Source organism: Electrophorus electricus, chromosome 20 (genome assembly GCF_013358815.1).
Source record: "Electrophorus electricus isolate fEleEle1 chromosome 20, fEleEle1.pri, whole genome shotgun sequence".
NCBI classification, from domain to species: domain Eukaryota; kingdom Metazoa; phylum Chordata; class Actinopteri; order Gymnotiformes; family Gymnotidae; genus Electrophorus; species Electrophorus electricus.
Genome location: NC_049554.1, coordinates 1913458 through 1935040, shown reverse-complemented (window position 1 = coordinate 1935040; position 21583 = coordinate 1913458). Strand labels below are relative to the sequence as shown.

The following is a 21583-nucleotide window of genomic DNA, read 5'->3' as shown; positions in this document are numbered from 1 at the left end:
AAACATTCAAGCACAAATGCTCTAAACACTCAGAGAGTACTTATTACTGGTTTATTGGATGAATGGCTATAACAAACACTTAATCTTACTGGCAGGAACTAGCGCGTACTCTGATACTTAAGCTTCCTGAGGATCTATACTGTTTTAAGGAGAGCCAATAATAACATATTTCATTTTTGTACATTGTTTAGGATGTATATTATTTCTGGCTTCAGTTCAGTTCCTCATGGTTGTATTTGTTTTGTCCTGAGATGGTTTATAATTCAGTGTTTCTGGGTCTTTTGCATTTCTTTCAATTTTTGGTTTGGTTTTTTTTCTGTATATTTGTTACATACCATTTTTGGTAAATGCCAGTTTCGAATAATCGGCACAAAGATACATAAATTATCACAGATTATTAGGGATTTGTAATTAAAAAAAAAACAACACAATTTACTCACTCTCACTGAATGAGATCTCTGTGACGTATGATGTACTTTCGGGTCTGAAAGGCTCTTTAAAATGCAGACAAATGTTTTTAGTTTTGTTTTGCTTATTTTAACGATGTTTAGTTGATAACAACAGACATCAGGATTACTTTGCTGACTTTTCTTTATTCTGGAACAGAGATTTACATGTTTGAAGAACAACCAGTGGAATCAACGCCAAGAGCAGCGTGCAAGCATTAGCTATGAGTTTAAGACCAGTTACAGCATGAGCAGCTGGTATCGAAGACCAAGCCGACAGCACAGTGCTCGATGTAGGTCTTGCCCTGGTTGCAGTTGTAGAACTGGTTCTTGCTGGTGGCGCTGGGGTACAGTCCATTAGCCTTGCCGGCACAGAAACCACTGCCTCCGCTCGGGCTGCCTCCACTGCTACTGCCTCCACTGCTGCTGCCACCACCAGCAGGAGGTGGAGGTGGGGACTTGGTGGGTGTGACTGGGGGCAGGGGTTGGGTACGGGATGTGCAGCCTGCAAATGGGGGTGAAAGTGAGATGACCACCAGATGAGTTAACAGCTCCCACTGCCTTGGTTTCTATTAAATATATGGCTAGATGATGTTTGTTTGTTTGTTTGTTTGTGTGTGTGTGTGTGTGTGTGTGTGTGTGTGTGTGTGTGTGTGTGTGTGTGTGTGTGTGTGTGTGTGTGTGTGTGTGTGTGTGTGTGCGCGTGTGTTGTACTGTATGTGACTCACTTTGGCCAGTTCCCAGTCCGCTCTTCAGGGTGTTGATCAGAGGGTATTTGCCCTGCTTGCAGAAGGTACCAGAGAAGTCATCCAGGTCCAGAGACCACACCATGGCGCCTCCAAAGTTGTTTTTCTTCAGCCAGTCAATCTGCAGGAAAATTAAGGAACTACACTGGTGTCTATACACTCTACATGTGGACTTGGGCCATTGTAAAATATCTGAGGACAAAAACATATTTCAACTAATTTGCAAGAATATGATACTCATAGCCAAAAAATCTTTTTGAAAGCCAATTCAATGAAAATCTATATTAATTAATAATGAATATATTAGAATTAAAATAATTATTAATATAATTGATTATAATTATAATTATATTAATATTACTAGCACATCAAGCCTCAGAAAGAGTCTTACCTTGATCTGGAAGCTCTTGATGTTGTCATAACCCACCCAGACTTTCTGGCTGTTGTATGCATAAGGCACCTGCTGAGGTACATCCCATTCCTGAGTTGCTCCTTGAGCCAGGAAAGTGCAGATCTAAGAAGAGAAGAATGAATGAACACACAATCACTGGCACACAGACAAACACATACACACACCAGGACAATTTACTAGGATAGCTAATTGACCTAACTTCCATGTTTTTGGCTTTTTGAGATTCACTGGTATTCTCTTTCTAAGTGCTTCACCTCATAATAGGCCCAGAATCCAGACTGTCTGGTATAAGGTCCAGAAGGACCAGGTCCACTAGCAGGAGCTCCAACACCAGTGTTAGAAGCACTGGCCAGCATGAAGGTGTGTCCGTAGGTCGGGAAGCCAACAAGTAGCTTCTGAGCAGGAGCTCCATTGCTCTTCCAGTAGTTCATGGCATAGTCCTGAATGAAGATAGGCAGTACAAAAGATGCTGGGAATCAGGCATAAACTAGAGTGGCCTGTTTAAGGGCTTGGAGGTACACATACCACGTTGAAGTAGATGTAGGATCCCTGATCTGCTGGTCCTTTGTACAGAGGGCTGTTCTCCCCAGTCTGCTGCTCCCAAGAGCCATGGAAGTCATAGGTCATGACATGGAAGTAGTCAAGAATCCTGTATGTAGAGTAGAGGGACTTTGTAAAGAATGTGTAGCAAAATGCATTGTTTGTCTGTCAAAACCACAGGACCGAATACGAACTCGCCAATCTGTGCAATCTGGTATCCAGACTCAATGGTGCTCTTGCCAGCAGAGACGGCAGCAGTCAGCATAAGACGTGGGCGATTGGTCTGCTTACCCTCAGCCACGAAAGCAGCCATAATTTCCTATCATATAAAGACCCATACAGCAGTGTCAAATGGGCGTGTCTATGTGAAGCTCATCAGAATCTCACAATAATATCCAAATTAGCAGAAGGCCGAGGTCAACGAACAGGTTTTCAGATGTATGAATGAGTTCAGCTAAAGCTCTAAGCCATATGCACTGATGCTGGGATTTTGTACATTGTGTCATAATAGCTGTGGCTACCTGCATTAAGATGGTAAAGAGCTGCTTGTCCTGAGGAGGGCTTCCACGGGAACCAGGGTACTCCCAGTCAATGTCCAGACCGTCAAACTCATACTGCCTCAGGAACTTGATCACAGAGCTGATGAAGTTCTGGCGGTTACCTGAGGTGGACACCATTGCGGAGAACCTGAGAGACAGAAAGAGAGAGAGAGTAACAGCAAGCCAGTGTCATGAGTTGCTTTTTACACAAGCTGGATCTGATCGTAATAAAGGTTTTACATACTTGGCAGTCCCGAAGTTCCAACCGCCAATAGCCAGAAGTGTCTTTAAGTTGTTGTTCCTGTTGATAATACAAAGGGATATGTAATTCTCCACATTTGGTGGTGAACAAAAAAAAATTTATTTAAGATGAAAAAGCTCTTAAAATGACTTTATATTTATGCAGTTAAGAATTGGTCAGAAAATCAGTTGCATCTTAATTGTTTGATATCAAATCAAAGCAAAGTAAATGTGAGTACTGGTTTTTCAGGGCCTGGAACTCTCCATAGAGCTTTACATCATCCCACTCATAAGTCGCGATCGCATTGTTGTTCATGCCAGCAAAGGCATAGATTAGATGGTCACACAGGCAAGGGTCAACGTTGGTGGGGAAGTATTTCCCCGCTCCTGGTCTGTACTGCCCCCAGTTGGTGAAGTAACATGAGAGCAAGTAAGAGGATCCTAGGTGACATAAGGAAAAACGGCGAGTTATTATCAACTCACAGCATGAAAGAACTACAACCAGGGGAAAAAAAACTACAACTGAACAAGCAGTGAGTCCAGACCATACAGTCTATGATCTCAAGACTCTCATTCCTAACTCTTGTAACTATATGACTTTCATATTAGTTGTAATGTAATTGATAGATAATTTACAGTATCTGCTGAATAAAATGTCAGAATTAATAAATAAACAATAAGCCTGGAACTGAAGAGGTTAAGATGCTGAATATTGTTTACTTGCTGCAACAAAGGTAACAAGAAGTAAAATTGACGAATAGTTGAAGGATATTTTTTAAAGGCGATCTTACCTAGCTGTGCATGCAGCAGGAGAGCCAGTCCTGGAGATTAAAATGAGATCATCTACATTACAACATCCTTGGACACAGAAATGAATTCTAACACATATTGTTAAAATATGCTTTGTGATATGTTAACTGTCTCATACTGCATGTAGCCAATGCAGTAACCAATGACACGACGAAAACATTGTGCCTTTTAAATGTTCTTGTCATACACCAGCCTAGCTATTATACAGTAAAGGAATACTGGTTAGCTGAATAAGAAAACACAGAATAAAATATCATTCTTTAAAGCAAGGTTAAGGTAAGGTTTCACTTATGTACCAGCGCTAAGGATATTTGTACTAGATTGTCTTGTTCTTTCATCATTGGACAAAAAGGCCAAGCATTTATCAAATTATACATATCCTATTGCATCCTATTATAGTTTACATTGCAAGAAATTGTCAGAAATGGAAAAGGAAAAGACAGAAAAGCAAGTGGGAATTCTGTCTTACCAACGCAGATCAGCAGCTTGCCCATATTGCCTATGTGCAATAAACCGTGGGCAGGTTCTTCTTTATATACTCTTCACTAGAGTGCTTGTCTTGTTCCATTCTCTTTCATGTACATTTGCCCAGTTACAAATTTGATATCCATCAGCACTTTGGAAAAACAAAGTTTGAACAAAGATAAGTTTGCAGATATATCTCATTGTTTAAAAGATAATCTTCATTTGCCCTTGAGCTAAGGGAGTAAAGCTGACATTTTAACAAATATGTTAAATACTGGAAGGTTACAAATAAATTTTAATATATGTTATATTTAATTAAAGAAACTACAAAAATGAATTAACCTAACATATAACCTAACATATAATTGTAAGTTGCTTTGTATAAAAGCATCAGCTAGTTGCTATAAATGTAATATAATGTAATAAATGTAATATGGAGTAAAAACACTGTCAAATTAATAAAAATAACTATATTATTTTAACATGTACTCATTTAGCAATCAGAATGTGAATTCAAAAGTGAATCCAAAAGTCAATTTCAGAGAAATTATATATAAATACAAAGAACTAAATCTTTTGATGATCAGATGAAATATTCATCTAAAAACATGAGTAAAATGAAGTTCGAAGTGATTTTAAAAAGGCAAAAGTCTGTTTACTTTTCATGGTTCATTGTAAAAGTACTGAACATGTAAAAAGAAAAATAGGAATTTAGAGACAGAAAGATAATCTTGCGCATTGATTCATTTTAATGCATTTGAATGCATCCCATTATAGACTAATGCTATAAAAATGGTAGAGTAGTGGGTTTAATTAGCTTTTAATCACTTTTTCCACACATAAATGATATATCTGAACCAATGGACAGAAGTAAAACCATTTAAAGTATAGGCAGCTCTGTGTGTGCGTGTGTGTGTGTGTGTGTGTGTGTGTGTGTGTGTGTGTGTGTGTGTGTGTTTGTTTGTGTGTGTGTGTGTGTGTGTGTGTGTGTGTGTGTGTGTGTGTGTGTGTGTGTGTGAGATAATTTACTCATGTTTTCCATTCAAGATTATGTATGTTGAAACTTGTCTTATCAAACTGAGGCAACAATGAATCATGCATTAGATAAGTAAATATTTATTTAAACAAACGTAAAATCAAATGTTTAATTATATATCATTAAAGATCATGAGATGGGAAAGCACTGGGACACTACATCATTACTCCTGACAGCAACCATTTTCTACTTTAAGCTACAGAATCCATAATGCTTCATGGAAATAATGAATATAAGCAACAAAACTGTAATGTACCTCCATAACTGAAACTAGACAGTCTCTTCACTGTTGGCTCTCACTCCTGAGAATAGACTCTAAACTTAACTAGTTATCCATTATGTTCCTAATTAGGGTATATTGTCCTGATGACATCAGCTGCTGGTGGAGACCCAGTGGAAAATCAAGTGTTTTCACTGCTCTTTGCTGTGAACTCTAGTTAGTAATGGGCGGGATTGTTTTTGCAGTGTTCTGTAGTCTAGAAGGTAAAACTATAACCAAGCTACGTTCAAGCTGAATTGTTAGGCTGGGGTATTCAAGTGTCATACAAGTTATGCTCTTAGCCTATTCATAACTGACGTGGCAGCCAACCTGGAACCATTTCTAGCAGAGCTGAAATACTTTATTGTACTTTAATTATTGTTGTTTTTGTTGTTGTTTGTTGTTTTTATTAAAGCACCACTTTGTTAAGATGGAAATAAACAGGAGTACATAAATGTACATACCCCAGCAGGCGGACATTCTGTAGTTATACTAGAGCATAGAACAAACTCAGGCCCTCAGGGCAAATCTGGCCCGCAGTGTAATTATATTTGGCTCCCATGAAAATACCAAATGTGTGCTAGAGCTGAGCCACCTGTAGACAGCACATGCACCGCTAATACTACAAATCCCGGAATGCTGTGCTGGTGCGTTGGCGCATCAGTCAGGACCCGCAGGCTCCCTCTCCTCTGTGTCATCACAGACAAGTGAGCTGCAGTGAGGGCTTTTAAAGCCAAATTGTACCTGTGGGACACTCAGATGCTGCAAGGAAGCCTGGGTCATTTTCCTTGCTGCCAAACCATAAAATTGCAGATCTCTACCACCGTGTTTCCAAGTGCACAGTTTGCTGAAAAACTCAGTGGGCTCAGCGAAGAGTTTACCTGGCGATTTGTCGACTTTGATGTCGAGAAATGTAGGTTTGCACTGCTTAGTAATCCGTTTGCAGCTGATGTGGAAGGCGCACCAACTATCCTCCAAATAGAGCTGATTGTACTCCAGGGTAGTGACACACTGAAATCCAAGTATCATGCTGTGGGCGCTGCACAGTTTCCACGTTACACCCCTGACTCAGCTCCATACCCAAGCTGCTCCAATGCTTTCTATGTTCGGCAGCATATATCTGTGTGAGCAACCATCCTCCTTGATGAAGATGAACAAAACATCACACGGGAGTCGTCTCACTGATGAAAACCTTCACTCAAACCTGAGGATTTCCTCAGCTCAGAGTATCTGGCTTGGACCAGTGTGAAGAGATGCCAGGTATCTGGCTTGGACCAGTGTGCATCAGAGTCGATCAGAGTGCAGCAAACTGAGCTTGAATGAATGTTTTCTTTATGCACTTTTCCTTGCTACTCCAAGGCATGGACTTGAATGGTCGGATTTTCATTGAAGAAAATTATTATTATTGTTGTTGTTGTTGTTGTTGTTGTTGTTGTTGTTAGCCTGGGGGGGCGAGGTTACCTTTGAAATTAACACAGAAGTCCACAAATAGAGAAAGAGGCATAAGATTTTTATTTCATTATTTAAGAAATGAATGCCACAGATGTCTTTTATTTGACATTTGATTTCACATTTGTTTACAGTATTAAGCTTTGCTTGTTCCAGATTCAATGTTTAAGCACAACTTAAGTTTGTTTCCATATGAAAAGGTTCATGGTTATATCTGATGAGAAGGAAAAACTTCCTCAATTGTAGACCTTTTTTCAATTAATATGAAGGCTGGCCTGCAACTTTGTCCAAGTTTTTAATTTTGGCCCACTGTGTATTTGAATTTGACACACCTGTACTGGAGTATTAAACGAGAGCTGGTTATTGCATCTCCGGGTCAGAAGGGGGCGCCAACACCATTTACTATCCCATAATCGCTATAATCCATCGAACCGAAGAGAAGACAAGTAAGGAGAATTATTCGTGTACACATAGTCTGCAAAATGAACAGTTTGGAGTATTTAAACACTTTTTTGACCGAACGCCTAATGACAGTTGCTGGAGAAATATTTCAAGTCTTTAAAGATACCGTTACTGAATATCAAGGCGAGATAGAACGAATCAGACACGAAAATCGCTGTCTAAGAGAAACCCTTGCTGAAATCGACGGTAATATCGCTCAGCAAAGACAAGGTACAGTAGCGTCCGACCAGCTAACGTTACCTCATTTGCTGTCATATAATTAAAGACAAAACTGAGTTGCGTTTTACCCGTTGTTCGTAAAAACATACTTTTGTTCTGACCACCACTATTTGAATCAGTCCCATCATTTCTGTGCCTTCCATGGATGTATATGCTGAATGTACATGCTTGTATTGCGTTTCGTAAAGGTGAGTTAGCTCTGTGTTACCTCCACCACAGGTGCTCAGATGATCGACGCAGATGGAGATCAGCACAACTCAAACCAGGGACCTCTGGACTCGGAACACTCATTAATACAAGTGAAGCTGGAGTTTGCCACTTTGGAGCAGGAGTGTGAACCGCAGCAGGCTTCCAGCGAACCGCAAATGTACACGTCTAATGTTGCAAAGGCTATTCATGGTCCGGTGCCCACCCAGTGTTTCTCTGACAAGACTGTTGTCCTGGACGACATGGAGGACAACAGTCTGCACACGAACTCGGCAGTCACAGTCAAAGTAGAGCCGTGTGCATCCCACGCGATATATTCTGATAGCACAAGCACAGCTGAAATACTGAATGATGCTGCAACTGACCAAGCGAGGCTTGGACAGGACTCCTACTGTGGCAGGGCATTTGATGAGGTTTCTCATCTAGCATCCCACCTGCAGAGTCATGTGGACATGTTTAGCTGTGAGGTGTGTGGTAAGTCCTTCAAGAAAAAAGGTACCTTGAAGACACACATGATAGTGCACCAGAAAGAGAGGCCCTATCGCTGCAGGTTGTGTGGAAAATCATATAGTTGTGCCAAAGTACTGAATGTGCATCTCATAAGTCATACAGGTGAGAGACCCTTTGCTTGTGGTTATTGTGAAAAGCGTTTTAAGCTGAAAAGTCATTTGAAAGAGCATGAGAGGATCCACACTGGTGAAAAACCTTTCAGCTGTCCAGTGTGCAGGAAGTGTTTTACCAGATCGAATCCCGTAAAGATACACATTCGAAATCATCATCGTGAACAATCACAGTTTCTGCTGAACCAGTAAATGAACAAAGAGGGTTTGCTGCAAGAACACTTACAGTATGTTAAAAATTCCAACATTATTGTTGCTTTCAGTTTTGTTTTCTCCACTCCAGACGTTGCTTTAAGAGTTAGATGCTGTTAAGAGTTAAGAGATTGTCTGCAGGTACAAACTAAAACTGATTGTTTACCAAACCATATCTGTATAGCTAATCCTTAGTATCCCTACTATAGTATTGGTCATATGACAAACACTAATTCCTTATTCACGTGTGATTATTGTTTAGTTACCTTTTATGCCAAGCAAATGTCAGAGACATTGGTGGCTTTTGCTTCTCCTAATCTGCTTACTAACAGTAACTGCTGCACAGCCTCAAAATGAGAGTGCAACTGCAGAAAATCACAGGGATCTTTTTTATTCTGGATCCATCTATATTACTTTAAAATCTTGACTACAGTTTTTTAAAGCACTGAAATACAATTCTGTATACTTTAATGAAAATTTTAAATATGCTAAACATTTTTAATGTACTGTCTATTCTTTTTCTTCTTTTTGAAATATAGGTAAATTTTAGGTAAATTTAATGACAAATGCTCAGAACTTGTAGAATGCATTTTTTTCCCAATAAATGATATTCAAAGCAGAAAATTATTGCCTTTTATTTATTTTTATTACATTGCTTTCTATTGACATAACATAAATTATATTAATTAGCTTTTATTTATATAGCACTTTTCCTCCAGGTAACACTAAAGTGCTTTTCAAAACAGAAATATAATAATATTACATTAAAAATTGCATCATGGCTAAAATTAGACCTTAGAGACTGTCAGTTGCCATTACCTCTCATCCCATGTTGAGTGCATAAAAAATATAGTTTCTTGAGAATAAGGTGCTATATTTGAAATGCAAATAAATGCAGTCAACAGAGTAGCAACTCAAACACAACAAATACACAAATTATACAGTGGCTGGAACAATCATTAAGCCTAGGACAGTAGGCAAGAGAGTAGGCAGAGTGCAATAGTGTAGGTGGATTCCTATTTTACATGTGCCCTTTGATGGCTGGTAATAAACCTTAGTATATTAAATATATAGTATATAAGTATATTGTTAGAGAAACAAACAATGTGTTCAGATTAAAGTAATCAAAGTTTATTGTCAACTGTAAAGTGACTGGGTGCTGTAGGAAGTGCATAATAATAGACATCTTAAATACAAAGTTTAAAATAAAAATAATCTAAATAATAAAAATCTTAAAATAATACATGCTGTATTTTTAATAACAATATCTTGACTATCCAATTTTTACAACCCCCATTCAAGGTGCAGAGTGGCTCATTAGTTACAAAGGCTGAATAATAAAAAGAAATGATTCATTAAAAACAAACGAGCAAAATAACAGTAAAAGAGATTAAAGTTTAAAGTAAAAAAACCAACAACATTGTTTTAAGGAATTGCCATCATCATAATATGTGAAAATAAATGAATTATAATTAACGTGAGACTGGTCACATGATTTCTGACGGCTCTTTAAAGTGAGGAAATTCACATTTAAAAATAAGAGCAATACTAATAACTCTCTGATAGGTGGTAGTAGTGTTCTCACCTCGTTGATTTCTCCTGTTCAAACCTAAGGAAGAAGACGTCCCAGACCGATTTTACCATGGCTTGCAAAGAAAAAATGACTCAGTTGGAGATGCTAAATTCATTTTTTTGTGAACGCTTGATGGCCGTCGCTGCAGAGATATTTCAAGCAGTTAAGGACACGCTCTGTGAGTACCAAGATGAAATAAATCGTTCCCAACAGGAGAATTTTCATCTGAGAAAAATGCTAGCAGAAGTTAGCCTCAGCAGTGGAGCAGGTAAGTCGTTTGCTCAAATGTCCATGTTAACGTTGTAACCTCCATTTCGTTGTTAATGTCTATAATGACAGAGGTGGTATGTGTTAACTTTACATTTTTATAGTTAAATAGCTCTATAAAGCTAAATATGCTCTCATTGTTAAATAGTTATGTATAGTTTGGGTTCAGTTGAACAGTGTTGTGACCTCCCACAGTTTCGTTTTCATCAAGTAACCGAGCTACAGAAGTGGAGGCCAGCCCACCACATGCACTTCCTCTTGTGCCACTGGACTCGGAGGCTTCAGTTATACAAGTAAAGCTAGAGCTCAGCACAGCGCAACAGGCTGGTGAACCACAGTTTCCGCTGAGGGACACACCTGCTTGCCGTGGCCCAGAAAACGCTGACAAGGCTCAGGAAGTAGATGGCCACAAAATTGTGGACGAGGACGAGGCCGTATGTTTGGACTCCCATGTCACAGTTAAATTGGAACGATGTGACTCACAGTCGCTGTGCATGGATGAGGTGAACTCCTGTGAAGTCCAAACTGGAAGTGTGTGTCAGAGTCAATTCAGGGTTACTGAAGATGAATCAGGCTCCCAGTGTGACGTTTCTCATGTAACATCTCATTTGCAATGTCCCACTGCAGAAAGAGTATTTAACTTTAAGGCTTGTGGCGAGTCATTAAGAAGTGATGGGGATGTGAAGACACACATTTTGGTGCATAAGGAAAGAACATTTTGCTGTGATCTGTGTGGAAAGTGCTACAGTGCTTCACATGGACTCAAAATACATCTCAGAACTCACACGGGAGAGAGGCCATATCCCTGCAAGTTCTGCATGAAGACTTTTAATCAGAAAGCTCATGTGAAAGAACACGAGAGAATTCACACAGGTGAAAAACCTTACAGCTGTTCAGTGTGTGGGAAATGTTTCAATCGAACTTACCAGGTCAAAGTACACATTCAGAATTATCATCCAGATCAAGTGGCTAGTATTATCAAAAGTCAGCAATACAAATGATACTTTTAACAGCTATTAGTTTAGTATTTAATTTGTCCCCTGATAGGTCTCTTACCTCCTTTCTGTGCACATCAAAGTGTTTGGAAAAAATTTTATTGGTTTATTTGAAAACAAGCACTTAGAACAAGTGCTATGTACACTAACATTTACCTTTTACCTTTTTTTTTTTTTTTTTTTTTTTTTGAAGAGGAGATAGAATTACAGATTTCTACTATATGTGGTGATTTGCATTATATTTGATGCATCATTTTCTGGTTGGTTGTTTTGTGAAATCAAAGTTTAATGATTGAGTTTTCCGAATGTCCAATGACTATCCCCTTTTTTCTCTTTTATAGAAATTAAGGAGAAGCCAAAACATTAGTCATGCTGAAACTCTGATCATGGCATGCATGCCCTTCTACACCCAGGTTGCTTAGGCCTTTTTATGCATTTTGGGTGACATGTCATGTTGTCAAATTTGACACTTTGAACTTAGCCACATTTAGGCTATTTCTGTCGGGTATAATTTTGCCCAATAGCTGCACTAACGTTACTTCTAAAATATGCACTATGTGTTGTGTGCTTACCCAGGGTGGGGTGTGTTTTGACCTCATTCCTTCTCAATGTGTGACTTGAAAAGATGTGCATTTGTGAAATCTTTCTGGTGAGGTACATGCCTTTCTTTGCTTACATTAATGCACATGACAGTTTGAGTGCTAACATCTTGACAATGAACATGGTATTTATTTCATGTAGATATTAGATTTATTTATAGTGAACACGGGTCTTTTTCAGTGTTATGAGATTTGTGTTCGCATCTGTGTGTTTGTTTCATTATACGTGTTGGTTATCTTGATTTAAATTAAAGTTTTCTTCTGTTGATGATAAATTACAGATTTAATGTAGTTCAGACAGCTAGTCATTGACCTTGTTTGTTTTTCCCCTCTAATGTTATATAACAATCGTTACTAGCAATCGTAGGTAACACTCCAGTTTAAACTAGTTATAAAGCGGGGGGGGGGGATAAACCCGGATTACGATCCGCTTCCCTTCTCAGTCGAGTGCTATTCTGCTTCTAACGGAAGTGATATCTTTCAAATAAGAATCTAAAACGTAGACGATTCCATACGCTATCGTGGAAGAGTATTTTAATCAGTGTTTTCCAACAAAGCACTATAGAGTCTATAGAAAGAACTTCGTTCTCACCGATGCCAAACATTCTATACCTATCTGGGGTGTTCACACATTGGCAGGAGTGTATTGGGTATTCTGCACTAAAGGGCTTTCTCAGCAGTGGTGGACAGCTAGACAAGGGGCATGTTTGTATGGATGATGTCATTCATGTGGCTGAATAATAAAAAAAAAAAATTACAAGATCCTGTTGGTGGCCATGCTGTATGGAAACGAGGTGTTCTGAAACCCTTTAGAAATGAATGGGTTAAAAAGTAATCAAAAAATAAGGGATCCGATTATGTTACATTAGACATTTTGGATTAAGTTACAGATACATTTTATTAGATAATCAGTAGTTTATAACTGAATACTTTTAAAAAGTAACCCTACCACTCCTGCATTGGGGTAATTTTCAAAACAGTCAGAAAATAATTTTCAAATAAAAATGTATTTATATAATGCTTTATACAGCATGTCATAAAGCAGTAATGGTGATTCAGCAGCGCCACTGCAGTTTAGTTCAAGACACTTTACATGCACCAGCTGCATGTGTGTTGTGATACTACTAGGTTCAGATTATCATTATTAAAACATTTAAAAGACATCTTCAGGTGTGCTTACTTTTTCTATCGTACAAATTTGCTCCAGTCATCCTAAAGCAAGATGCTTGCCAAATGTGTAAGGATGTGTTGTTGTGGTAGGCTCGCTTTAATCTGACGGATTAGGAGGAGTCCTTGTGGCAGGCTTGCTTTAATCTGACGGATTAGGAGGAGGCATTGTAGGTTCGCTTTAATCTGACGTATTAGGATGAGTCTTTGTGGTAGGCTCACTTTAATCTGATTTATTAGGATGAGTCTGTGGTAGGCTCTTTAATCTGACGGAGTAGGATGAGTCCTTGTGGTAGGCTCGCTTTAATATGACGGATTAGGACGAGTCTTTGTGGTAGGCTCGCTTTAATCTGACGGATTAGGATGAGTCTTTGCGGTAGGATCGCTTTAATATGACGGATTAGGGATTGGACTGGATTATCGGATGTAGACGACGTCATAGCATCCGCCATGTTTCGCATCACGCACCAACAGGCTCGTCCGATTCAGAAGCCAGACTAAACCTAGTGGTCCAAACCCGTGGAATACGTCGCCATGGCTTCTAAAACCAAAACCAGTCAGTTTGACACTCTGAATGTGTTCATACACGAACGGCTGGCGGCCATAGCTGGGGAAATATTTCAGGTGGTTGCAGACTCGCTCGCGGCCTTCCAGGAAGAGCTCGAGCGCTCGCGACAGGAGAACGTGCACCTGAGGAAACTGCTAACGGCCGAGGGAGCAGGTAGACGGCTAGCCTGGACCGCCTGGCTCCGTGGTGTCACGTCGTGATTAAATCCGATAAACGCTGCCTTGACGGCGTGTGATGTTTCCGATTATCGGTCAAGTTTAATTTAAAATCGACGAACAAAACTTCGACCAGTATGTAGCTGTTTTCTTAGCTAGGTCACCGCTAGCTGGCTATCCTAGCTAATAGCTAGGATAGCTAACTACGTTTCCTAGCGTAAGGTCTAGATGTGTCCAGTTTTCCTCACAGGCTCGGGTCCTGTAGGTTCAAATTCTTCTCCTTGTACGACTCAGGACGTCTGACAGCCAAAACGGTATGCTAGCTAGCTAACTGCGATGTTTGTGTACACTTTTTTTTTACATTACGTCCAGATGCGCCGAATAAGAAGCCTGATGGATCTCCGCCTGAGCGTGAAGAATCCTACCAGGGGCCGCCGGACTCGGATTTGGAGACCTCGGTGATACAAGTGAAGCTGGAGCTTAGCAGTGTTCCTCAGGATCCGGAGGCAGAACAGCTACCCACTGCGTCTACATGCGACTCTGTACTTGCTACCAGAGGTCAAGGGCCACCTCATGTTTTCTCAGGTAAAACAAATGACTCTGAACGGAAGGGTGATGCTGATTTGTGTATGGACTCTTATGCTGCAATAAAACTAGAACGTTGTGACCCCTTAGTCATTTGCTCTGATAAGTCACACGCAAGTGAAGTCCAAAATGGATGCAGCAATACTCATTTGAAAGTTATAAAAGATGAATGTGAGCCTTCATCTCACTTTAACAGCTCATCTGCTGATGTTTCTCAATCATTTAATTTGGAAAGCCTCACGACAGAAGTATTAATTTACTGTGAGCTTTGTGGTAAACACTTCAATAATGACGTGCTGTTGAAGAAACATATAGTAAAGTATCATGAAGAAAAACCACACCACTGTGAATTTTGTGGGAAATGTTTCACTTACCCATATGCACTCAAATTGCACCTCAGGACTCATACTGGAGAGAAACCATATCACTGCAAATTCTGTGGCAAGACCTTTGGTCACAAAGGTCATGTAAAGGACCATGAAAGGATCCACACTGGTGAAAAACCTCACTGCTGCTCAATTTGTGGGAAATGTTTCATCAGGACGGATCATGTCAAATTGCACATTCAGAATCATCATATTAAGCAAACCTCTTCGGCTGTCAAAAAATGTGCAAAATATGGCGAATCCAAGCAAAAAGCACTAAATGCTTACTGCTGTGAGTTGTGTGGGAAGAGATTTGTTAATCAGCATGCAGTTAGAGTCCACTACAGAATTCATACAGGTGAGAGACCATATAACTGCAGATTCTGTGATAAGGCTTTCAGACAGAAATCTCATATGAAGGACCATGAAAGGACTCACACTGGTGAAAAAATCTACAACTGCTCGGCATGTGGGCTGAGTTTTACTTGGTGGAATCAGGCAAAAGCTCATGTCCAAGAGCACCGTGATCATATTGCGAAGATTGTCAGAAAACAAGGGGATTAGGTGGGTGTGAAATTGGAGTTTATTTTCAAATAGCTTTTACTGCTCAATTAAGTAGTTTTATTATAGCAAAATTATACTGGAAAACTCCTAGTAAGATCTGGTTAGGCTTGTCCAACTTGTTTTCTTTGTCAGATCATTAGATTAATCTGTGTGTGTGTGTGTGTGTGTGTGTTTGTGTGTGTGTATGTATATGTATATATATATATATATATATATATATATATATATATATATATATATATATATATATATATATATATATACATAAAATCTATATATATCTTCTCTCTCTCTCTCTCATATATATATATATATATATATATATATATATATATATATATATATATATATATATATATATATATATATATATTGTGTGTGTGTGTGTGAGAGAGAGAGAGAGATCTATCTTCGGACAGTGCTGAATTGCAAAGATCTTTAAGCAAAATAAAGTGTTCAAAATGTGTTAAAAACTGTGTTAAAAACTGTGTTAAACTGACCTCCTAAACAGCAATGCTCTCGACTGTCAAGAATTCCGCAATGACATCTGGATTTGTTACATTTGCACCATCTAAATGATGAGGCCCAGATATTGACAGGTTGCATGTACCATAATTGAAGGTCTGATTTTATAGCAAGTGGTTCTGTTTCTGTATGCTATATTGTTACTAGGAAAATTGGTCTAGTGTTTAACAAATGGTGCTTTAACATGTTTTGATGATGATTGTGTTTCATAAATGCTAACTGTTTAATGCAGCGTCTTTTTTATTATTAAATGAGATGTCAGTGTAAAGTGTTCCATGTTATTGCCAATACAGTTTAGACTTCTCCTGTGGGCAAGGGATGTATATTCCTTAAAGCCATTTTAAGAAATCCCTTCAGAAATACAGAATAATAATCAAATAAAGCCTTTTTCTTGATTTAGTTTAGTTCTCCATCTGCATCTTTTAATATATTGATGAACACCACTAACCTAAGAAGGCATATGGCAAAAGTCTAAAAGAATTGATACAAAAAAAAAGCATGCCACCACAGCTATGTAAACTCCTGGGCACATGTTTACATCATACCGCTATGATTGCATTTAAAATAAAATTAGATTTTGGGGAAAACAAAGTGCACTAGTCACTCTTTCTGATTGTTTATTTGGTCGGTTGGTTTTCTGCCACCAATCTGATAGTCTTCATATAGTGATGTGTGTGTTACTTGACCTTAGGGTGGCTGTGTGCATCAAACTAGATGTCCCTCATATATATGATTTTTTTACACTGGCCAAAATAATTCATCTAATAAGCCACTTAATCCAGTTCAGGGTTGTTTGGGGCAAGACCCTATACCAACGACATGGTACAAGGGCAACTAAACCTAAAGAGGATGCCAATCTATCGCAAGATACGCAAACATGGACACACACACCTACCACAATTCAGAGACACCATATGTGGCTACTTGTTTCCAGTCAGATAGCATTTGGATTACAGACAATATTAGTCCCATTGTCTATATGAAGGCCAAAAGCAGTGAGGATGGGAGCACATTAAAATTTGTAGCGGTGATGTGGAAATTCTGTTTTGAATGAAAACAAAAATGACACTACTTTTTGGCCACTACAGTTGTGATCAAAATCCAGCATAAAATGCATTTGGTTTTACCCCAACCCTAAATATAAAACATACTTCAGAGTATCCCAAAACCTAAATATTTTTTTGTGTACTACATGCATAGTGTTGTGAGCTATAGTCAAGCTATCAGGTACATTTCGTTAGGAAAACAGTCTGAGGACAGAAGCCCCTCAAGCAAGCAACTCAATAACCAGAAAACCCAGCCTAAGAACATTTAAACACACATCAGATACCTTAAAATGTTTTTTATTTTGTATTCTTGACAGATGCGCTGGGAAGTCCTCCAGAACAGCAAGACCCCCTCCAAGCGCCTCAGGAATCGGATTCCTTACTAACACAAGTCAAGCTGGAAATGTCCGCTGTAGGGGAGAATGCCATCCCACAAAAGCAGTTACGTGAAGCTTCTTTATACACTACTCCATTTCTAAGGACTGCTCATAGTCAGAGGTGTCCTCCCTCCTCAGTTAAAACTCTCAGTGTTCCGAATAAAAATCATGACAGTCGAGCCCTTCACTCTGCAGTTCCAAGTGAACGAGAAACATGGAAGCCGACATGCCGTCACTCGGATATTCCTCAAACTGTGATACGAAGTGGAGGTGAGAGTTGTTTTCTAGCTATGAAAAATGAACCAGACTCCCATCTCTCTTCCCAGTATAATGAATCAATAATTGATTTTTCTCATATGAAGTCTGGTTTACACAGTCATCCTACTGATAGGTTGTTTTTCTGTGAACTGTGTGGCAAACCTTTCAAAAATGAGCAGGTCTTGAAAACACATTTGGCATTGCATCAGAAAAAAAGATCAAATCATTGTGAACTGTGTGGAAAGTACTACAGTACCACCCATGCACTGAAAATACACCTTAGAACTCATACAGGAGAAAGACCGTACAAGTGTAGGTTTTGTAACAAGACATTCAGTCAGAAAGGCCACTTAAAGGGGCATGAAAGGATCCACACTGGGGAAAAAATATACAGCTGCTCAGCCTGTGGGAAGCGTTTCACCTGGTTGAGTCAGGGAAAGGAGCACCTTCGGAGTCACCCTGGTCAGTTGGCTAGAGTTTTAAGAAAAATAAGTTAAACTCTTTTTTCCAGAGGTTTTTGTTTATTTTATTTGCTAAAAAAGTTAAACAATTTGTAAGCAGCCTTTTAGTGTGCCTGAACTTTATTACTGTATTTTAGTTTGTTTTTTAGTCTATTTCTCTTTTTAGATGCTGTCTTTATTTTATTTATTTTTTGTGGATAACTATTTAAAAATCTGCCAGCCACAGAGGAACGTGGTTTTTATGAGTGACTAATAAAACTATATTCTCCCTGCCTATTAATTTTTTTTTCGCATGATGATTAGCTCGCTATAATTATCCCTAGTAAATAAATGTCGATGTCAATAGTATGCTAGTTCAGCGCTGTTCCGTTTCTCGAGGACGTTTTGTTTTCGTAATAAGAACTCTTCTGATGGAAATTGGCCTCAAATACACAAAATACACCCAACTGCCACTCTGTTGGGAAGCCCAAATATTGCTATCGGTGGATAAAGCTACGTGAATGGCGTGACGTTCACGTTTACAGTGCGGCGTGAGCAAAAGAACACCCTTCCCTTCGTCCCATCGTGACCATAGACTATATACAAAATATACTGTAAATACTAAAGACTATATATACAGTTTATGTTCGTGACAGGCAGAATTCATTTTTATACACTCACATCATGCAAGATATGGTGCCGTGACACCAGTTTCCAAAAAGGCACTGGAACATGTTTTCATCTATAATCAATCTCGGTTATTTCTGTTGTGTCTGAGGCTGCTAAATTTGATAAGGTTTTTATATAATGTTGGTTTTAGGGCAAAAATACATTTTATGCTTTTCCACGCATGTCCAGTAGGTGGCGATAAGCAAAACGATTGCAGTCTAAGATGCGTTTTCATGGAAGAAGCAGCAGTGTTGTGCAATGACTTATGCTGCCAAAATGACTAAACTGGAGTCTTTGAATTCATTTTTCTGTGAACGGTTGATTTTTGCCGCTGGAGAAATTTTTCAAGCGGTTAAAGACACTTTTTCCGAATACCAAGAAGAAATAGATCGCTCCAAACAGGAAAATATTTATCTGAGAAAAATGCTAGCAGATGTTAGCATAAATAATGTCCCAAGTAAGTCCTTTTCAAATCCTTTTACTGCGTTGTGGTCGATAGGTTAACCCTATATGTCGGAGGTTGAATGCCACTAGTTTACTTACATAAATGGCATTAATGAATAAGTATTCGAAGGGTAAAGTTGTCAATAACGAGAAAATTGCTTAAAGAAACTTGACGTTCCCATTGTTCCCTTTAATATAAATCCATTTCCAGCTAATCTCTCCGTCTCTGTCAGTATTCTTGCTCCACAAACCATATTTTATGGTAACGATGTACTATTTTAATGCATGCGGATTTAATTCACCGTATGTTCCCGACAGATTCACTCCAGTACCGTGCAGATGGCGATCCCCCTCAGCACACAAGGCTTGACTCCGACACCTCGGTCCTACAAGTGAAGCTGGAACTTAGCACTGTGCAGCAGGACACCAACCCACAAGAGGCATTCAATGATCTCTCTTCATGCCCCTCTCCATGTGCAATGACTGCTTGTAGTGAGCAGACACGTCACTCTTATTTTGTTCAAACTCAGGATGTTGAGGAAAGCAAGGGTGACCATTCAGTAGCAAACTCAGCAGGAAGAGTAGAGCCACTGAACTCTCAGGTCATGTGCTCTGATGGCTCCAATTCTACTGTAATACCGTCCGAAAGTGGATGTGAGAATCAGTTGGTAGTAGTGAAAGATGAACCAGATCCCCAGTCTTCGTCTCAGTGTGTGGGGCCATGGAATGATTTTACCCACTTAGCATCAAACTTATACAGTACAGATAGACTGTTTTATTGTCAAATCTGTGGCAAGCCATTCAGAAGTGATCGACTCTTGAAGACGCACATGATAGTGCACCAGAAAGAGAGACCTTATCGTTGCGAGTTGTGTGGAAAGTGCTACAGTTATCCTCATGTACTCAAAATCCACCTTAGAACCCATACAGGGGAGAGACCATATCACTGCAAGTTTTGTGAGAAGACTTTCAATCAAAAGGGTCATGTAAAGGGGCACGAAAGAATCCACACTGGAGAAAAAATTTACAGCTGCTCAGCCTGTGGGAAGCGTTTCACTTGGTTGAGTCAGGGAAAGGAGCACCTTCGGCTCCATCGTGATCAAGTAGCGACTGTTATAAAACAATAAATAATTACAAGTAATTATGTACATACGACATGCTGAAACTACATCAAATGTACAAGCCATTCTAATAGTTTCCCTTTGGCCAGCAATGTTTTAACAATTGTTAACAATTTTACTTGAACCATAAATGTCTTCATAAATGTTTCATTGCCCTTAATGTTTTTAATGCATTTCTAGAGCACAGCAAGCGTTTTATATGAGATAGCCAGACAAATGTAAAAGACACTTTGTAAAAAAAAAAGAAAAAAAAAAGTTATTGTTATACAAATTCAAGATTGACCTGAAACATTGTCTTCTTTCCATATCATTCTAAACCGGTTGTTCATAAGTGGAACACCACACACTCCAAATAGTCTTCTTCCTTCCTGTAACTATGATTAAAGAACCTAAGTTAGAACTTAATTTGTGCAGAGTGTATTAGCTTTTGGTCAACTCATTGTAATGTGATATTTTTAAAAAATAATACAAAGATTATTATCTTTGCTTTTTTAATATCTGTCATGTTTCTGAAATGAGACTGCATGGTTCAGGTAAGCAGTCTGGACCAGAGCTATCTTCTACTGTTCTGAAAACCATTCTTCAGATGCTGTCTGAAAACACAAGCCTGACTGGGCTTTAAATTAAAGAGTAAGTCGAAATCTGGCCGAACATGAACCATGCCACAGCCTACGTGTATTCTAACTGTCAATTGTTCTGTTGTGATGTAGCAAGTCTGCTTGAGGCTACATAATTGTGTCCCAGATAGACCATAGCAAGGGCACTGCTGTGGTAAGAGCTACATCAGTTGTTGATAGATTTATTGGTACTGCTTATTCCTACTTGAAATTACTCATATTGCTGCAGTAGGCGAATGTGATCTTAGACTCCATAGCTTATATTGGTGCACAGAGTTTTTATGATGTGCTTGTGATCACTAACTACTGAATGCTTTAAGACTCGGGGAAGATAACTGGTATTTTTCTTCTAATTAGATTTTTTCCACATGTTGTTTAGATGTTAGGTGTTTTCTCCACATCACATCTTATTTTTCTCATGATCTCAAGAAAACGTTTTTACTGATATCAGGTTTTTTTTCTAGTTATCGCAAAATATCAATTTATTTTATTTAGCCTGCACTAGAAAATTATAATCAAACAAAATTATTTTCGGGAAATTGAAAGGTCTGTGCTTTAAAGTTCCAGCAATGCCAAACATTACTCAGTGAAAATATATGCTTTTAG

General features: G+C 38.9%; 3 protein-coding genes across 8 annotated transcripts; 2 read left to right on the top strand and 1 right to left on the bottom strand.

Moving 5' to 3' along the window:
• Window positions 1-573: 573 nt before the first annotated feature.
• LOC113579164 (acidic mammalian chitinase-like) lies at window positions 574-7923 on the bottom strand. Of its 3 annotated transcripts, XM_027012913.2 has the most exons (13): window positions 7275-7336; window positions 6375-6954; window positions 4203-4349; window positions 3715-3744; window positions 3163-3364; window positions 2928-2984; window positions 2666-2831; window positions 2339-2463; window positions 2130-2253; window positions 1859-2044; window positions 1584-1706; window positions 1175-1313; window positions 574-951 (listed from the first exon to the last, which is right to left on the bottom strand). In XM_027012913.2, the coding sequence occupies exons 3-13, from the start codon at window positions 4225-4227 to the stop codon at window positions 677-679; spliced, it is 1452 nt and encodes a 483-aa protein (XP_026868714.2). In that variant the 5' UTR covers window positions 4228-4349; window positions 6375-6954; window positions 7275-7336; the 3' UTR covers window positions 574-676. The 3 variants fall into 3 exon arrangements, with proteins under 3 accessions (XP_026868714.2, XP_026868713.2, XP_026868715.2); XM_027012912.2 differs by lacking the exons at window positions 6375-6954; window positions 7275-7336 and adding an exon at window positions 7832-7923; XM_027012914.2 differs by lacking the exons at window positions 6375-6954; window positions 7275-7336 and adding an exon at window positions 5491-5526.
• Window positions 7376-8801, top strand: LOC113579167 (zinc finger protein 85-like). Of its 2 annotated transcripts, XM_027012918.2 has the most exons (3): window positions 7376-7614; window positions 7843-8442; window positions 8714-8801. In XM_027012918.2, the coding sequence occupies exons 1-3, from the start codon at window positions 7425-7427 to the stop codon at window positions 8743-8745; spliced, it is 822 nt and encodes a 273-aa protein (XP_026868719.2). In that variant the 5' UTR covers window positions 7376-7424; the 3' UTR covers window positions 8746-8801. The 2 variants fall into 2 exon arrangements, with proteins under 2 accessions (XP_026868719.2, XP_026868718.2); XM_027012917.2 differs by lacking the exon at window positions 8714-8801 and having other exon boundaries at window positions 7843-8667.
• Window positions 8802-10264: 1463 nt separating this feature from the next.
• LOC113579163 (B-cell CLL/lymphoma 6 member B protein-like) lies at window positions 10265-20765 on the top strand. Of its 3 annotated transcripts, none has more exons than XM_035520627.1 (4): window positions 10265-10483; window positions 14339-14551; window positions 17369-17492; window positions 19558-19641. In XM_035520627.1, the coding sequence occupies exons 1-4, from the start codon at window positions 10285-10287 to the stop codon at window positions 19607-19609; spliced, it is 588 nt and encodes a 195-aa protein (XP_035376520.1). In that variant the 5' UTR covers window positions 10265-10284; the 3' UTR covers window positions 19610-19641. The 3 variants fall into 3 exon arrangements, with proteins under 3 accessions (XP_035376520.1, XP_035376521.1, XP_026868712.2); XM_027012911.2 differs by lacking the exon at window positions 10265-10483 and adding an exon at window positions 13653-13964 and having other exon boundaries at window positions 17369-17698; window positions 19558-20765; XM_035520628.1 differs by lacking the exons at window positions 17369-17492; window positions 19558-19641 and adding an exon at window positions 14952-15652.
• The last annotated feature ends 818 nt before the right edge of the window (window positions 20766-21583 follow it).

Excerpts from the sequence above, each read along its gene's own strand:
- LOC113579164 (XM_027012912.2), bottom strand. The coding sequence starts at position 4,227 with ATGGGCAAGCTGCTGATCTGCGTTG. Across the intron at positions 2,832-2,927 it reads TGGAACTTCGGGACTGCCAA|GTTCTCCGCAATGGTGTCCA; the intron begins GTATGTAAAACC and ends TCTGTCTCTCAG. Across the intron at positions 1,314-1,583 it reads TCAAGAGCTTCCAGATCAAG|ATTGACTGGCTGAAGAAAAA; the intron begins GTAAGACTCTTT and ends ATTTTCCTGCAG.
- LOC113579167 (XM_027012917.2), top strand. The coding sequence starts at position 7,425 with ATGAACAGTTTGGAGTATTTAAACACTTTTTTGACCGAACGCCTAATG. Across the intron at positions 7,615-7,842 it reads TATCGCTCAGCAAAGACAAG|GTGCTCAGATGATCGACGCA; the intron begins GTACAGTAGCGT and ends CCTCCACCACAG.
- LOC113579163 (XM_027012911.2), top strand. The coding sequence starts at position 13,778 with ATGGCTTCTAAAACCAAAACCAGTCAGTTTGACACTCTGAATGTGTTC. Across the intron at positions 13,965-14,338 it reads GCTAACGGCCGAGGGAGCAG|ATGCGCCGAATAAGAAGCCT; the intron begins GTAGACGGCTAG and ends CATTACGTCCAG. Across the intron at positions 14,552-17,368 it reads GCCACCTCATGTTTTCTCAG|ATGCGCTGGGAAGTCCTCCA; the intron begins GTAAAACAAATG and ends TATTCTTGACAG.